The sequence below is a fragment of the Crassostrea angulata genome, chromosome 6 (genome assembly GCF_025612915.1).
Source record: "Crassostrea angulata isolate pt1a10 chromosome 6, ASM2561291v2, whole genome shotgun sequence".
Taxonomy (NCBI): domain Eukaryota; kingdom Metazoa; phylum Mollusca; class Bivalvia; order Ostreida; family Ostreidae; genus Magallana; species Magallana angulata.
This window is the reverse complement of record NC_069116.1, coordinates 42,602,413-42,621,976: the sequence shown is the minus strand read 5'-3', so window position 1 is coordinate 42,621,976 and position 19,564 is coordinate 42,602,413. Positions and strand designations below refer to the sequence as shown.

Here is a 19,564-nt window from a genome sequence, read left to right as displayed (position 1 = left end):
GAAAATTCACTCGTAGAATACCAAAAAGAATGAAATAAATATTTAATAAATTTTGGGTGTAAAGCTGGCTGAAATTAAAACCATTGCGTATATCCTTTGTATCAAATCGGGGAAATATTAGCAGCATTGAATTAAAACAATTTTCTCTTTCTTGGACATCGATATATTTAGGTTTTCTGATAAATGTAGGAGAAAACACTTTTAAGATATACCAAAGGTTTTTGTTTCTGCGATTAGATTCACCCCCATATTCTTCGCTCACCATAATAACGTGCTTACCAGTGGTTTATGCTAAGTGTCCAGTAGTAGAGAGATTAAAAAAAAAGAAGATAATGTATTGTGCATAATTATTCTCTATTTAACCATTAAAGCCCCGCCTTAAAACCAGAACCCCTGAACATGGGTCCTTAAATCTCACGATTTCTACATCAACCATATGCTATACTTATATATTTACATTTTCAACTGTCTTTGTCTTTGATAACATTACGAATCAATTTTGAACCCTAAAATCCAATGACTTCATAAAACTTGAGTGACACAAAATGGGCGTGTCTTACAGCATAACCGAGAAACGGTATTGGCTGCGCCGCGTAGTAATACAAAGCACGTGATACATAGAAAATAGTGGTTTTCAAATGATGTTGATTTTAAGAGTACAAATTGGAAATAATATTGATATAATTAATAAGGAATCATTCTTTGAATATTATGAGGTGTTAAATTCGGTCGGAGCGTGGTCAAATCTATCATAAAGCCCTTCGGGCTTTATTGGATTTGACCACGCCCCGACCAAAATTATCACCTCATAATACTCATGCAGAGAATGATTCCTTATTCCTAAAATAAATTTCCCGCTATATAGATGCCCGGTAGTAAAGGAAAATGCTTTTAAAATCAGCAACAATCGATCTTTACAAAGTTCTTGGATAAGGGTCATTTTTCTCTCCTCTTATAGATGCCTCACATCCAGTTTGTTCAAGTTTATCCTGGTGGTTTCAGAGCCTGAAGAAACATGATGGAATTTTAATGCACGACAGACGATAGAGACCGAAAATATATTACATGTACAATAGGTCACCCGAGTAATCAAATGATCCAATAACTTTAGGATCGGGGGGGGGGGGGGGTGGGGGGGGGTGGGGGGGGGTCGAGGAGAAGCTTTCGCTTGAAATCGGCATTAGCCACAAAAGAAGAAGTTTCACAAATTATCCTTCACCCTTTTATATAAAGCACACGCACACACACAAAGGTTTCACACATTCAGCTGATATTAGTTTTTAATTCAAAACGACGCAGAAAATTATCTATTTGCAAATAGAACATAAATGAATATAATTTATAGGGTTTTATATTGTTATATGAAAACTCGATATCGCTACACGGGATCTTCACGGACTTTTGGTCTTCTTACTTTTTTTAAAATGGGGTTCCTGTGCTTTTCAAGGTTAATGTGCCCCCTTTCAAAAGCTCACCTGTTTTTGATAACACCCATACAATTAAATACACAAACTTGCATTTTATAGTACACTGGTATAGTAGTGGTCAAAAAGTGATCTAAGTTCGTGACGAGCCCATTTGCTGGGGTTTGGTGATTTGCTGAGGTAGAAGGATCGCTCCAGAATTGTTGCATACACAGGCGATGTCACGATGATACCGATGTAAAACCAGAGTCACTATATGGAGGTATGTATGACAGGCGGAATTTATTTTGATATACCACGAACATTCACATGTATTGGAATAGAATACTACACAGAGCACAAGAAAGTACATGTATATGACTGTATGGGTTTTTTTTTATCAATATTAGAATAATATTCTTTAAATTATATTTTCCGAGTTTTGGAAATCATGTACATGTACATTCCACTAGTTATTAAATTTATTTAATGAAGAAATTTCCAGAAATTGCCAAAATTAATAAGCTCTAGAGTAGTCTCTCTTTGCCCCCCAAAAAAGAGTTTAACTTTTTTAATATGACAGACATTTTGTCACTGCCTCCTGAAATTCTCAATCGGATTCTGGATTATCTCCCACTCAGAGAATTATCAAGTGTTTGCTTGACGTGTAAGAAACTTCGGGACGTTGTCTATGTTGACAGTGTTTGGCAAAAGAAATGTAAACAAGGTATGTATCCTTTATTCGTGAAGTGTATGGCGGACTAAAAGGACTACAAACAACAATACTTTAAAACTAAATTGGAGCTAAATCTATGGTTGTTAAGAAGCGTATCTCATTTAATTGATTCGGTTTGATGGATTATATGGATTTTCAAACAAACGTTCATACTTTACTGCCGTATAGAGATATGACAACATATACAACTTATAAAAATACTGACAAAAGGGCAACTTCGATCCACTACGTACATAAACTAATGGTGGAGCAAAGTTTATATACAGTTACTGTGCAATGCAAGGGTAATAACCTCTGAAGTTTGTTTTAGCAATAAGCTATTGAAATAAAAATCTGGAATATGCTACCGCAATGCTTTGGACAGATGTGCAATGCAATGCCTTGTTGTCCGGTTCGTGAATTGTATGGCGCCCCAGTGGTACATGAAACAAGTCACTTCAGTTGCTTTTTGGTCCAAACGGCATATAGCGGTAATCAGAAGAATTAAAGCTTCCGAACGACTTTCGTCGCAAGCTACGGGTTTAGAGGAAATAGAATGGACACGAAATCCGTGGCGTGCGACGATGCCGAACGCCAATATCTACGCTTATAAGTAATTAAAACATCACAAAATCGAGTGAGTTTTTACAAAGTGTTGAAATGTATTCAGTTTATTTTTATCTGCTGGAGCTATGTCCTACCAAAGTTCACACCCAAAAATGTTTGATGGTAGTTCGATTTTTTTTATACTACTGAGATAAAGAATTAGGGTTTATTATAGCATTGAATGATTTGTTTTTGACGTCGTCGTGTCAATAACTGCCGTCAGGTGAGCAGACAAATTGAATAAAGCGCGTTAGCGCGTTATGATAATTTGTCTGCTCACCTGACGGCAGTTATTGACACGACGACGTCAAAAATAAATCATTTAATGCTTATATTTACATTCCCTTACTGAAGAAATCAATTGTTTACTTAAATAAATCGATATAAAGTGGAGACCACGGAGGGAGTAAATTAGTAACAGCAAGAACAGCTGATTTGTAATACCGGTTTAAACTGGTTTTTACAGAGACCGTTGAGATGAGATCGACGAGCATGAAAATATAATCCATGAAAAATAACTATTGAAATGTTGCTTTTAACAATAAAGTCAACTGTTTTGTTGAATAATTATAAAACATGGTGTTTTGACAACATTTATGAAATACATTTTTAAAGCTATACACGCTATAATTTGCGTCAATTTTGAATAAAGGGGAAAATGTATGTGTTTGATTACTAATAAAAGTTACCTTTATTCTGTTAATTATAATGCTCAATTCGATCACATAACAAATATATCAAATATTAAACAATAAAAAATATTTATTTTCCTGCCAGGAAAGTAATGCCTCCTCGTGAATATCAATCTATCACGTGTCTGCTCACCTGACGGCAGTTATTGACACGACGACGTCAAAAATAAATCATTTAATGCTTATATTTACATTCCCTTACTGAAGAAATCAATTGTTTACTTAAATAAATCGATATAAAGTGGAGACCACGGAGGGAGTAAATTAGTAACAGCAAGAACAGCTGATTTGTAATACCGGTTTAAACTGGTTTTTACAGAGACCGTTGAGATGAGATCGACGAGCATGAAAATATAATCCATGAAAAATAACTATTGAAATGTTGCTTTTAACAATAAAGTCAACTGTTTTGTTGAATAATTATAAAACATGGTGTTTTGACAACATTTATGAAATACATTTTTAAAGCTATACACGCTATAATTTGCGTCAATTTTGAATAAAGGGGAAAATGTATGTGTTTGATTACTAATAAAAGTTACCTTTATTCTGTTAATTATAATGCTCAATTCGATCACATAACAAATATATCAAATATTAAACAATAAAAAATATTTATTTTCCTGCCAGGAAAGTAATGCCTCCTCGTGAATATCAATCTATCACGTGTCTGCTCACCTGACGGCAGTTATTGACACGACGACGTCAAAAATAAATCATTTAATGCTTATATTTACATTCCCTTACTGAAGAAATCAATTGTTTACTTAAATAAATCGATATAAAGTGGAGACCACGGAGGGAGTAAATTAGTAACAGCAAGAACAGCTGATTTGTAATACCGGTTTAAACTGGTTTTTACAGAGACCGTTGAGATGAGATCGACGAGCATGAAAATATAATCCATGAAAAATAACTATTGAAATGTTGCTTTTAACAATAAAGTCAACTGTTTTGTTGAATAATTATAAAACATGGTGTTTTGACAACATTTATGAAATACATTTTTAAAGCTATACACGCTATAATTTGCGTCAATTTTGAATAAAGGGGAAAATGTATGTGTTTGATTACTAATAAAAGTTACCTTTATTCTGTTAATTATAATGCTCAATTCGATCACATAACAAATATATCAAATATTAAACAATAAAAAATATTTATTTTCCTGCCAGGAAAGTAATGCCTCCTCGTGAATATCAATCTATCACGTGATATCGACAGCTAAATTTAGCCTATCATACCAAGGGTCAACATCTTCATAATTGTGATAGTTTCACAAAGGAAAGGATATTTTCAGTAAAGCATAAATTTGTCCGATATACGAGTACAAACAAAAGAAAAAAAATACAAGCCTGTGAGTAGATATGAATACTTCCTTTAAAAAAATGACGTAGACCTGTGTTTTTCCCCAATGTGCTATTTATAGATCCTATAAGTGTTAATGCAGAAGTAAGGGTATCGTGAATGGCAAGCGTATTTTACTCATTATACATGTATGTATTTCAAATTAACAACTGTTAAGCATGTTAAAAATCAAGTTGGATATTTAATTAGGCAAACAATAACGACCACCTAGTTCTCCGCGGACATGCGCAATGAGGTCGGTTTGCTCTTCCTTCATCAATATTCATTAAAAGGTATATTTTCCTGGCAGGAAAATAAACAATTAAAAATCTATATCTTTGTAACGAGATGGAATTCACCCTTGTAATTTACAGATTAAGGATAACTTTCATAAGTAGACAAACACATGCGTTTTCACTGTCATTCAAAATTGACGCAAATTATAGCGTGTATAGCTTTAACCGATTACATAGAAATCACTGTTTGAGAACTACTTATGTAAATTACATGTAAATTCATACGCAGTGAATAGGTGTTGCATTTAGAGGCATTTAAACATCACGGAATTTAATGGAAAAACACAGTAGAATGTAAATATATAGTAATGGTTTGCCAAGATCGGATACTAGAAGTGCGAAGTAGGATTTTCGTCCTTTGCTGCATGCATCGTTTATTCTCATTTAAAGGTATAACAGTTGTAAGTTTTTTACAGGACTCCTTTGTGCAGGACCTAGATGCAATGATATCTGAGTAATATGTCCCCTTGTAAGCGGAACTGTATTACATTATGTAAGCGCGATACTTTATTGAAAACCGCCATTTGCAGGAATACTTGTATGCAATGTTTAACTGTTTGGATCGCAAGCGGAGAAATACCAATTAAAGACAAGTCATCTGACAAGGAGGGGCAGCTTGTTGAGTATGCGATTGCCTGTGTTTAAACTACCGGACTGTAAAGAAAGGGCAAGATCGTTTTTTACACAAGATAAAGGAACGAAGTTGGTACGCTGCCTTGTTGAATACCTTCTTATACTGGAAACAACCTCGATCGAATTTCATTGTCGACGATTGAGCTTAGTGCATGTGTTTTGGGACCATAGTTTGCCATTAAATAGCTATTCCAGACCTTGATGATTTTACATGTAGATATATGTATGCCCGATAGTAATACCTAGCGGTCTTTCGATGATTTACACGGTTACACCAATGAAAATGCATAAATTAGTGATGATTTTTTTTTATAATTACAGAGTATAACTTCAAATCCATAGAGGGCTGGAATGTGAATTACCGTACTTTATACAGCAAAGGTATTATTTTACAGTAAAGTTTTCAAACATTTAAGAGATTTTCTTCATTATGTTTTTTATTTAAACAGAAAACTATTTCAGGTTTCATTTTTTCTTTTTGAATTCAGTTTTACGTCCATACGGCGATTTAGTAGGCTTTTGGAGGAGAGATTTCCGGTGTTATGGAGGTTTACTGCAAGTCAAGGTGTTTATTTTTAAAATTCTATCTGTGCTTACTCATCTGCAGGTTTGAAGCTATTTAATCTCTGTTATTTGCAAATGAATATAATTGTTTCATATGTTGTGAATCGGGTTTAGAAACCTCTGAAACCTCTTCCCTCTCTCTCACTCTATTGTATTGAGAGAGAGAGAGAGAGAGAGAGAGAGAGAGAGAGAGAGAGAGAGAGAGAGAGAGAGAGAGAATTAATTAGAAATATGATGAAGTCCTACGGATCCTGTATTACAGTATGACAAAGGATGCATCAAAGGACTGGAAGTACTGGCTCCAGCTAGTTCACGTGTAGATAGACCACTACGGAAGAAGGACATGTTTATCATATCAATCACGTCATCAGAAACTGTGCAGGTTGTTTCTGTACATAGTTTTCCAGAAAAAAAGGAAGAAGGAGAAGAGAGGGATGAGGAAGAAGAATTAGAAGAAGAAGGGAAAGAAGAAGAGCGGCCGTGCTTACTTCGTGTGGAGCAAGACGAAATAGTAATGCCGCCATTATTTAAACAATAAAATGCTTTCTTTGGTGATTCATTCGGCATATGAAGGTGGCGACATTACCGAAAAAATATATAACCCGCGTTAGTCTTTTGATAACAGGATCCAACCTCCCTAAACTTTGAAACATTATTCTTGTAACCTTGTATGTATTTTGTGATTTGCAGGAAGGAAGAGTTCTAGAATATAAAGTTACAGATGCAAATTTTATCCTTCAAAAAGAGGTAAGGCAACGTATGTCAATACATTTTTTAAAAAAGAAAAATATATATTTAATATCAATTTATTACTACCTCATAGTAATATATTTCATACCACGGTACATGCATGCCAGGCAGACTAGAATATCCAGTATCATTATTTGTTGGTTTTTTTATATTAATCGGGTGAAATTGAATGTGATATCCATTATATGTGTTCGGTTTGTTTTTATTTTCGTTGATTTTCATGTCGGACCAATACATGTATTGTAAATAAATAACTTATTGATAACCACACTGGTCACAACACATTCAAAAGTATGTATTTGGTTTTTATATATTTATTTCATAATTTGTAAAAATTAAAGATACATTGTACACGTACTGAAGTATATTTCATAATTTTATATATGCACAGTGGCATCCTATTGTATACAACACATACATGTATGATAATTCAGGGTCTGATCAACCACCCAGTGTTCAGGAGATGGATTTCTGAGGAATTAGAAGACGATCCATACGCCGAAATGTATTTAAATTGTGTACTTAGGAAGGGCGTGACGTATTTGTTGTCAAGGTGACTAAAATTCGGATGAATTGCACTTTAAAAATTGAATTTAAAAAAAAAGCACTCGTATATACTGAAAATAAACGCAATTTTTGTAAAAAAAAAAAAAAAAAAAAAAAATTCAAAACGATATATTTTTTGAAAATGGATTTTTCAAAAATTCCCCTTATTTCAGGCAAGAATATCGATGGTTTCCCTTGGAGCTTCCAAGTAAATACAGAGTTAACGTTCCTATCCAACCCGGACTGTTCAAAGGTACATACAGTGCCCACGGTATCGAGATACTAAGTCTGGACTACAACGACGACTTGACAGAAGTCACGGTCACAAAGATCACGGTAAGAGATGGCCGTCTTATGGTACTCGTAATTAATCAACTGTAATTTGCTTACATACGGAACACAATATAGAGTCGGTTACGTTACGGTATTGAAAGGTCCTTTTACGTTAGGGAATTAATCTCGATTTTCTGCAACACCTTCTTTATTGCCATTTGACATTATCATGTTCATTACAATTCCTATGCTATTTAAATGAATGCTATGGCTAGAAACTTTTGATTGTTTTGACCATTATCTAAATAATAGTAATTCTAATTTTTATGAAAAGTTTTCGAATTCCTATACGGAAAAACTCGCGTATGCATATATAAAATATATCGTATTAAGGTAAACCAAATCAAATTTTCAAAAATCTCTACGGGCTGTTTGAGATTTTATGACTGCATTATCAATATATACAGGAAATCATATGCATGTTATGATTACTACAGGGTGATCCGAATGTTCCGGCCTCGGAAATAAGTCTTTTCGGTGACCTCACATCTCCCTTAGTGTTAACAGCGGAGCAGCAGGAAAGTCTGGACTCTCTGACGGCGGTCCCGGAACATCACGCGATGGAGCAGTCGGGATCTACGGTCAGACAGCCCTTTCGGATTCCGGAACACTTCTCCGACCGAGATAATCGGTACATTCCGGAATTCTGTACTTTCAGGTATGATTTACATGTACATGTATATGACTACATGTATTTGAAGAGAATAAAACCGTATGTTTTTGAGCGGGTCTCTTTTGTATGTATTTTAAATATCATTTTATCGAATTAATGTCGTTTGACTTTCGATCATTTCCGCATTGAATCCAGATAATAATCTTCAAATATTCGATGCCTTTCATCATTGAATGCTTTTGCAAATTGCAAATAATGAAAACCATTGTATCAGATTTTTATAATTCTGAAAACGAACAAGTTTTCACAATCATAAAGAACGGAATGAGGATGTGTTCGATTTGTTTATGTATATTACAGATGTCGTGCCAAAGGACGAATCGCCGGACATAGCTTTATGACTCCGTGCTTCAGCAAAGGTCACTTTATCGTTTTTGATGAGAGTAAATTCGGAATGGTTTGGTTGGAACTGACGGCATTCAGCATCTATTTCCGAGTGGACGAAAACGAGTTGAAAGACTAATTTTGTGATTCAAATGAAATATATATGTTATATATAAAGTGAAACTGTCTACATTGAGATATATTACAAACAAACTGTAACAATACTCTATACATGCTTTTATGTAATGCAAAGACGTCATAAAAGGCCATTTTTAAAAATTATAATATATTGCTTTTTATAACGGGTACGAGGCATTTTATTCATAAAATGTAACAATTTACTGTATGTACTATTTTAAGAGATTTTTTAAAGCTGCATTGTCCAATATTTTCGCTATTACAGTATCAAATAATTTTCTATACAAACCAGTTATCTTAGTAAGTTATTTCCCTTGTTTACACCTGCAGAGTCGGTCTAGATCTTCTTTCAATGTTTGAAATATTCAAAGGTAATAAAAATAATTTGTTTTTGTGAACACAAAAAAAACCTCAAACCTGCAGAGGCATCGCGGTTATGTTCAGAAAAGGGTCGTCCCTCAAATGATAAGATTTATTCAACCCGCATACTATGCATCGATTGTAAACAAAACAAACTTCAGAAATATTGGTGGACAAAATGTACACAGATTATTTTTAAAGTTTGCATAAACAATTATGACTTTATTTATAGCGACTATCAAAGCCGTAATACAGTCATACCCGCCTCGACGTCGGGAGAAAATTTTCATATAAGGCGAAGTAAGGAGATGCCTATTTATGTCAAGTTTGATTTGTTAATTGATTGGGAAAACTACTGCTATGTCTAATTTTATACACATTGTTAGCATAACCATCGTTTAAAAGCGTACTCAAAATTTGATATAAAATTGGACCAAGCAGCTTTAAAACGTTTGCATGAATTCATTTTCTTATATGAATAAATAAGAAATATCAACAACCATGTTTGCTTATTGGCTTCAAAATAACCTTTCTCAATGCATTTTAGTGTGAAAGATTCCAAACACTACATATGAAGTTTACTTCCTCAGAATTTATATTTTTCCATAAAGATTTCTATCCTTTAATCCATAAAAAAATTCTGTGCAAAGATGTTCCATACCCCCTTCCCCCCAACATGCAAGGACTTGAGTCAATTCCCTTCAATTAGATCGATTACTCAGCTATTCCATTTTCCCCCCGTACTGCGTTCGCCCGAGCTAAAAAAAAAACCACACATTTTAAGGCAAAGACAAATGTACGTAGTTATGCTGCTCGCAATACAATATAACCACTACATCCACGTAGTACTTTATACTTCATGAATTCTATAATTCAACCACAATCCAATCTCTACCTTCCACACAGGCATATGACTTCGACTTAACCTGAACTATGTTACATGTCAATTCAATTCAGTTTATTCGCTCAAACCATGAAATGGTACATGAGGTCAACCATTATATATAGTTCAAAAGTCAGAGGTGCATTTTATAAATGAATAGATAAGTAGTATATAAATAATAAATAATAATAAATGAGCATGAAAATACCGTATATACAATGAAAGTAAGGAAAAGTTTAGTAATTGAGGACATACTATTACATCAGACTGTATATTTTGATAATAAAATAACATAATTTTTTCAGATTTGTAACATTTGTAACAGACATAATTTCACAGAACTTAATAGTATTTGCCGCTGAACAGTATTTATCATCAAGATATTTATGTCTTAATGTCAATAGCTCTTTACATTCAAGAATATAATGGAATTCGTCAGCAATTTGACCTGAATTACAGAGTTTACATACTCTTTGGTTTAAAGGAATATTGTACCATCTCTCTGTCTCAACTGGGAGATGGTGTTTTGAGGTTCTAAATTTCATAAAAATCTTTCTGAGCTTATGTGGCAAGATTTTAATGTAATTTTCCCAACTAAAATTTTTCTTAAAAATCTTGTAAATTTGCCCTTTTGATGAGTCATTAATTTCACTAGACCTTTTTTGGATATAATGGTCTTGTAACCTTTGTTTTACAATTGCAGAAATCAATATTACATTTACTACATTCTGTTCAGACCAAATATTTGAAAACCACAAGCATCGTAAATATTTTTATTATACTTTCATGTTAAATACTGAAATCTGATTGGCTTAGACGCAGTTGATAATCCGTTCCATTACCCTCAGCGTTAGCAACACACTTAGCAACGGGTAACACAACGAATTGTTACATGCGCGTAAATTATGCGCGTACTGTTCGCCGTAGAATTCACGTCATTTCTATATAAAAGCAGTAAAAATATTCTCTAAAATTAAGACATTCAGTATAATAAAATAAATAGTGCCTGTTTGGGAGGATAACAGTTGAAATTGACACCCCTCGAAAACCATTGTAACACTGGGGTTAAGAAGAGGACATTCCGAGCTATTCAGAACAAGCGTTAGAGGGTGTTTATCACCCCTAAAAAGGATTCACATCTTAATTTTATGTTTACCATTTTGGTTAGGAAAACAAAGAAAAAACTACACGTATTTGTATTCGCGTCGTGTTTTTAGCGGGTAAAAAACTTTGGCGGACTTGGGCCTAAGAGGTATGCCACTGAGTTTGGCGGATTCAATTTTGGTGAATGCTTTTCTCTTAACTTAAAATCAACAGTCGGTTTATTTTTAACAGCTGAAAAGTACGAGAAGCAATTGAACAAAAATCCCATGTCGTTATTACGAGGAGGTAAAAAAAATTGACGTGCGGTCCCGACTTCACATACTTCAATTTTATAAATAGTACCAGACGTGTGCTTGAAAAAAAGTATACCTTAAAAATACCATTTCATTTCTTAACGTTTCATAGGGGTAAGAGAACCGAGACCGGCCGTGGGTTTCCGACTATTAATTTTGGAGAATCTTCAGAAATCGGCAAAATAGACCAACTTACATGTATATCCCCCAAAATGCCATAACAAAGGGTACATATGTATACATAAATGCAAATTTGATTATTTAAAAAACAATAATTATTTTATAAATCAAATTTACATTTATGTATACATATGTACCATTTGATAGCATATTGGGGAAATGAAGTTGGCCTATTTTGCTGGTTTCTGAAGTTACATGTAGTTTAATTTAATAAAACAAAACTAACTTTTGTAACCAGATAGCTGGCTTGGCCGTATTTTTAACCACGTGTAGATAAATCAATGTATTATAAAAAGATGACGAACAATAATTTGCTGTACGAAATCTAATCATATATTATTTGCTGAAATTAACACCAGTTTGGAATTTAGGATTGGGATACTGAAATTAAATGAAGTTATTGTGTTTAGCGCCTCGGCAACCATATACTGTGGAATCATTAGATTCGTGATGGCTCAATTTTTGTGTAATTTGTGGGTACCTCTCATCCACGAATTAACATCCTCCACGAATTAATAAATGAGGTTTATAAATTCTCTCTCCTCTTGTCAGTTTAAGATAACTACGTCCCCACAGACCAGTAAATTTTAAGCAATCCATGAAAATTTGCCCCCACGAATTTTAATGATTCCACAGTAACTAACATTGAGTTGTGATGAGTATTTCATTTGTTTTGGTCAAACAGAACGTTGGCTATACATGTAACTCAAACGATAATAGCCACAGAGCTATAATGTCACTATAGTTTAAATAATATAGAAATCATGCTCAGTGTGAAGTGTTGAGTGCTTATAATGATAATGTTATTAGTTGTGATTATATAACCAGCTGGACAGAACTTAATATCTGAATTATTTTTCTCTTTTTGTACATGAACATTTATAAGCCAATGTGATTAGATGCTGGGTAGAAACTGAAAACGGCCAGGTAGTCAGATGTATAGAACGTGCAGTCAGGGAAGTTGAGATTTGAATTTGTAGTTATAGTCTAGAATTTGCTTTGAAAAATTAATCTATACGATCACGCTTTGATAAATTATTGTTCAACACCAAACCGGACTTATCATTTTCTGATAAGTTATTGTTCAACACCAAATCGGACTTATCATTTCTTGACTGGACAAGAAATACGATCAACCATACGCTAACAATCTCTCTCGTTTGTGTACATAGGAGCTCGGCTTTGAGTCTTTTCGATACTTTGATTCTTTCGTGGCAAAACACGGACGGGATTTATAAGAGTTGTCTCTCTTTCCTCAAACAAGACTATTATGAAACCGGCAGTATGACAGACATTCTGTCATTGCCCCCAGAACTTCTCAGTCGGATTCTGGATTATGTTCCTGGCAGAGATTTACCAAATGTGTGTATATCTTGTAAGACACTTAGGGAGGTGGTTTATGTTGACAGTATATGGCAAAGGAAATGTAAACAAGGTACGTCTATTTTCTTTCTTGTGTATGTATGGCGGACAAAACGGACAATAATTAATACAAATTTAAAGGAGAAATTTACATCGAATTGATTTTTTATCGGGCACTCCAGGGGCTGACAAATACATTTTTAAGCCTTCGGACAAGTGGCTAGACAAAATTTACTTGCCCTACCTCAATATCTACTAGCCCTACCAAATTCTTTATTGTGATTATAAAATAAACAATACACAAACCGTACAGTGTTTTTTTTTCACCTTTGAGTTCTCTTCATAAAGTCTATATAATATAGATTTAACATCAGTTTCTCTTGGCTTTCTCGAGAATGTGTTTGAAAAAATCCATTCTTTACACATTTATATTTAGTTGGATTTGTTGTAAAGGTTAAAAAACCCACATACATCTTATTAACAGTTTTGTGTGTTTCGATAATTTCTTACACATTAGGTGAACAGGTGACAAGCACACACGTGTACGAAACCATGGTTTCAATAAGGCCGCAAAGGTGTCAAAAAATAAAGGTGAAACGAGTGAGTTGTTTAATTTAAGCAAATTGTTAATAACTAAACACATTATCTAATTACAATTGATTTTCATCTATTACACATATTGTAGTTTGTACATACTGTAAATAAGTATTTTCTCTACACTGTAAATTCAGTTATGAGAATAAAGTTCATTGTCATTGTCATTTACAGATTATAATCAAAAACAGTTTTTGCAATTAAATGCTCTAACAAAGATTAAATTAGTTTTAAACATTTACGATAAACATACACAAGAACAGTAGTGAGAATTTATTTCATTATGATGATAGCCCGTGCTGCACCTGGAAAAGGTAACATGTCAAAATCCTTTCCAGGTGTATAATTTAAGCACTCTTAGATCGTAAAAAATATTCTAGAAAAAAGCGCGTACTATATATATGATATATATGCAAAAAACGGTACTTTCATTTTCAGTACATATGCGGAAGCTTAAAAAGTCACCTGCCCACGGGCAAGTCCATCCGATTTTTTTTTTGCCCGATCGAAAAAATCAATAGCCCCAGGGGTCGGGCAATAGGATTTTTTGTCAGCCCCTCATCGGTCAAATAATCTTCATTAATTTTGTTTTGTTTTTTCAAACGAAAATACGTAAATATATTATTTGTTTATGACTAAAATGTGCATACATGTATTGGAGGCAAGAGTGATTTTTTTCCTTCACTTTTTCAGAATATAACTTCAAATCCATCGAGGGTTGGAATGTGAATTACCGCATCTTGTACAGCAAAGGTATTCCTACAGTAATAAAACCACACTAGACATTCTTCTTTAATGATTTAAAACAGAGAAAATCATGTCAGACTCTTTTCTTTTTATTGAATCCAGTTTTACGACGGTACGGCGATTTAGTGGGCTTCTGGAGGAGAGATTTCCAATATTATGGAGGCTTACTGCAAATCAAGGTATCTAGTGTTTTAAGCATTCCATTAACAAAATATCAAATCATCTCTTTAAGGGGGATGGATGCTTGATCGATTAATAGGTCCGTGTGTAAGCTGTTTCTGTGGAATCATTAATTAATGTTTGTTGGGGAAAATGTTATTGGTTTTCGTCATTTTTGCCCTGTGTAATTTTCACCCTTCTGCACTTGCAAACGGTTTCGCCCCGTCTTGAATTCGCCCAGATGCAGTTGTGTTAACAGAGATATTATTTGCAACATAGAATTCGCCCAGTCTTAAATTCGCCCTCTGACAACGAGGACAAAATGAGCGAAAATAAAACGGGGCTAATATTTCCCTGTATACAGTATTTTATTTATGTAGCTGAATTATATATTATATATATCATATTAATTATGATACATAAAAAAACCATTTCGAGACCCAGAGCAACATTCATGAAAACTCGTATTTCACTGCGTTTGGGTTTTCTGCGAGAGATACCAAATTCGACCACCTCAGAGAGAGAGAGAGAGAGAGAGAGAGAGAGAGAGAGAGAGAGAGAGAGAGAGAGAGAGAGAGAGAGAGCCAATAAATGTAGTCCTTAAGATCCTGTATTACAGTATGATAAAGGATGCATCAAAGGACTGGAAGTACTGGCTCCAGCTAGTTCACGTGTAGATAGACCCTTACGGAAGAAGGACATGTTTACCATATCAATGACGTCATCAGAAACTGTACAGATTGTTTCTGTACACAATTTTCCAGAAGAAGATGATAGCGAAGAAGGAAAAGATGTACAACGGCCATGTTTACTTCATGTGGAGCAAGACGAAACGGTAAATTCACCATTACTTATCAAAGTTTCTCAATATTTAACTAGAAATAACGTGTTACCGGTGAAACTTGTATATAAATTCATGTATAAACAGGAAATTGTTTGTAACATTATTTTTATTATATTAAACATTAGATGAGTGACGCTTTTAAAAATATGACACAAAGCATGTTTGTGTTTATAAAAGTCTTTTTATGATTTACAGAAAGGAAGAGTTTTAGAATATAAAGTTACAGACAAAAATTATATCCTTCACGTAGAGGTAAGAAAACGTATTTTGATATTGTTTTACACTAGTCTGTTTTTACTAATAAAACTAAAAGCATACATTATATTTATTCATTCATAGTCATATATTTCATATCTAACAAACAGTCAAACTTGTAAGCAAAAATTACCTAGTATTGTCAATGATAAATTTTGGTTTACGAGGTAATATGAATATTGATTGGGTTTAATTGTTGTCGATTTTCATAGCATAGTAATTCGTTCCCACCATGAACCAGCATAATTTTATCACACTGTGAGCAACATCTTTTTTCCGACCCCCCCCCCTCCAAAAAATTTCTATGAACCAATATTTCTATTTAGTAAACAATAAAAATAAAACGATATAAATTATATGTATTCATTACGCCATCCTTATTAATGTTAACTTATTTAGGATCTGAACAACCAATCAGTATTAAGGAGATGGCTTTATGAGGAATTGGAATCCGACCAAAACGCCGCCTTATATTTAAATTGTTTTCTCAGGAGATGTGTTGCCTATATGACCTCAAGGTGATTTTAAATTTCACTTTAATCAATTAAAAGATTTAAATGAATTATTCAAAACATACATACTTAAATACAAAAAAAATAAAAATCAATTTTGACATAAAGGTTTTTTTAAAAAGATTTTTTAAAAAACATAACAATTTACACTCTCCACAGCAGTACCCCTCCATCTTTTATACATGTATTCCAGGCATGAATATCGGTGGTCTCCCTTGGAGCTCCCAAGTAAAGACAGAGTTAACGTTCCTATCCAGCCCGGACTGTTCAAAGGTACATACAGTGCCCACGGTATCGAGATACTGAGTCTGGACTACAACGACGACATGACAGAGGTCACGGTCATAAAGATTACGGTAAGAGATGCCCGTCTTGATCAATTAAAGCTGACATGATTCATAAAAATCTTTGGTCGCCATATTAGGTTGATGGCTTTTCAACTGCTACTGGGGTATATATGCTGCATGTCGAGAAAGTTATGGTTGATTGCTTTTCGATCGAGACATTCAGGTTGCACGGACTTCTAAATGCAAGAACTATACTTCGTAGTGATATGTTTTAAAAGGATCTAAAATAACTTACAAAAAAATAAAAATGAAATACCGTTAGATTTTATTCTTTGAATGAATATCCAGGGGTTTGTATTATATTGCACAAATAGCACTTCCTTAATTACTTCGCGAGCACATCGAACACGCGTATCGTTAATACAGAGTATATAACGTCAGCATCATTTTGTAGACCCCGGCTGCACTTCGTTCAACATATCAAATAAGCGATAATAAATCCAAAAAAGTAACAAGTTATTGTCGTTTTTAACCGGATTTTCCAGTGGAAAAATCCATTTATTGAAATGGTGAAAATGGCGGACGGACGGTTTGGCGGGCGGCTGCCAAAAGGGTACCACTGTACGGATCACTTTTCCTACATTTTACAAGATAAGAAGTTTTTTGTTTTCAAATTTTACATTTATCAGCGATGTGCATATTACTTGGATTTGATTTTTGATAATTTAAAAAAAAAAACTAGGTGATGAACTTAGTCATTTTTTGGCATAATATTGCATGTAGGGTACCACCATTGTACGGACTACTTCTTCTACAGTTTTTAAGTTTTGCAGAGCAACTGTACATATATCAGAGATGTGCATATTAATTGGGTTTTGATTTTTGATAATTTTTGCGAAAAATACCAGCTGTTCAACTTAGTCATTTTTTGTCATATTTATCAATTCAGGGTTGACAAATACTGTTTACTCAAAAGAAAACCCGGTTTGCTTTCACATTGGCAGCATATTTCTTGTTATCAGTTTCTACATCCGTTTTCTGAAGTCCATGCACCCTCGGTCTACTGTGGTTCACGAGTAAGCGTGTTTGCGAATGTTCAAGGTCATCGACAAGGGTCAAAAGTAAAATTTTGCGAAATAAGGGTACTTTACGTGAATATTGTTTTGAATAAAACGTTATCGAGTATGTTTGAAAATTATACTGGCGTGCGACCAGTTTTCGTCGAGTACCATTTCTTGCCAGTACATTGTGACGTCATTTTACATTTATAAACGATACGTTTTGGATATCGTTAAGTCAAACAAAAAGTTTAACCATTTCGGATTTATTATCAGTATATTAAGAAACCAATTTCATGATTACTACAGGGTGATCCAAATGTCCCAGCAACAAAAGTGAGCGTTTACGCTAACCTGACCTCCCCGCTTGTGTTGACAATCGAGCAGCAAGAAAGTCTGGGCACTCTGGGGGCTGTCCCGGAACATCATGTGACTGAGCAGTCGGGGCCCGCGGTCAGGCAGCCCTTTCGAATTCCGGAACACTTCTCCGACCGCGATATTTCGGACATTCCGAAATTCTGTATTTTCAGGTAGGTATTTATGACCAATCGGAGAGAAAAATAAATCATATATTTAAAAATACCTTATTTAACCAATAGCTAATACGAACATTTCGTTCAATTTATTTTTTGTACATTACAGATGTCGTGCCAAAGGACAAATCGCCGGACATGGGTTTAAGAACCCATCCTTCAGTGACGCTCACTTCGTTGTATTTGATGAGAGGAAATTCGGAATGGTTTGGCTGGACCTGATGGCGTTTAGTATGTACATCAGAGTGGATGAAGCAGACTTGAAAGATTAAATCTGTGTTTCAATAAAATGAGTTTATAATTCCGAGCTTTACACACCAGAGAAATTTACCAACTGTAACCATACTGTATATGTGCTATAGCATTGCTTTTTTAAAATTATTTTTAACTATGTACTACTTTTCAATATTAATTTATTAATATTGAATTGTTAACGTCAGAGAAACCTAATTTATTTATAAGTATACGGCATTGATTACAGATTTAAAATGAATGATTATGAATGTCATATTGTGTTGAGATAAAATGCAGAATAATATTTATATATTTATCAAAATTTGGATTAATTTATTTATTTTATTGTTATTTTAATAAACATACCGTACAATAAAATTAATCTGACATTCTCTGTTATATTTTCTAAATAATGCTATTTTAAACTTGCTGTAAAGGGATAATGTCGGTAATTGTACTTCTCATAATTTTTAAAGCTTTAAATTTGGAACCAGCTGAATATCGTAATGACGAAAAACTGTAGAAACGAATGATTAAACAGACGAATAAGCTGTAAAAGCGTCCAAGACACATGGAAACCGGATTCTCACCCTTACATGTTCTTAAAAGAATTGCCAGAATAAAATCATGGGTACTTGTTCAAAAAAGGTTAAGAGGCCAACCAAATAACCCAATCGAGCCGAATCTCTTATAATATTCTACTGTTTATTTCTATTCGTTTGTAATAGTTTGATCTATGACATCAAAGTCCATCATGGTTAGGCAAACTAATAAAGAAAAAAGTATCTGTATCCGCGACCTATTTTGATTTGTCATTCAAACAAATACGGGAACAGCAAAATGGCAAATCGAACACTCCAACTTCAAAATTACTCTTAATGACATTTTTAATAAATAACTTAAATATGAAATGTAAATTTGATTCATTATTTTTAACTAAAAAAATCTTGTTGACAAAGCAAGTGAAAAAAAAGATAAATGCAAAAAAAAACCCCTAAAATTCTCATTCTGTATAAACAATTTACTTTGAGTGTATCTACATAGTAAACTTACCAGTCTTACACAATCTCATTCAACGAGCTTGGTTTAGAACATTTTCAATTTTCATGGAGAAATTAAAAGAACAGAATTAAAAAGGA

The 19,564-nt window shown here is 33.8% G+C and overlaps 1 protein-coding gene across 1 annotated transcript; it reads left to right on the top strand.

Moving 5' to 3' along the window:
* Positions 1-1,936: 1,936 nt before the first annotated feature.
* On the top strand, positions 1,937-18,761 carry LOC128188432 (F-box only protein 31-like). The gene is made up of 17 exons (XM_052859481.1): positions 1,937-2,130; positions 6,014-6,073; positions 6,181-6,257; positions 6,519-6,767; positions 6,947-7,003; positions 7,441-7,559; positions 7,726-7,888; positions 8,323-8,543; positions 8,859-8,980; positions 14,490-14,549; positions 14,646-14,722; positions 15,322-15,537; positions 15,742-15,798; positions 16,201-16,319; positions 16,507-16,669; positions 17,968-18,188; positions 18,301-18,761. Exons 1-17 carry the CDS (start codon positions 1,980-1,982, stop codon positions 18,461-18,463), a joined length of 2,295 nt encoding a protein of 764 aa, XP_052715441.1. The 5' UTR covers positions 1,937-1,979; the 3' UTR covers positions 18,464-18,761.
* The last annotated feature ends 803 nt before the right edge of the window (positions 18,762-19,564 follow it).

Coding starts and splice junctions, on each gene's coding strand:
- LOC128188432 (XM_052859481.1), top strand. CDS start 1,980: ATGACAGACATTTTGTCACTGCCTCCTGAAATTCTCAATCGGATTCTG. Junction 6,768..6,946: donor GTGTGGAGCAAGACGAAATA/GTAATGCCGCCA, acceptor TGTGATTTGCAG/GAAGGAAGAGTTCTAGAATA. Junction 7,560..7,725: donor GTGACGTATTTGTTGTCAAG/GTGACTAAAATT, acceptor CCCTTATTTCAG/GCAAGAATATCGATGGTTTC.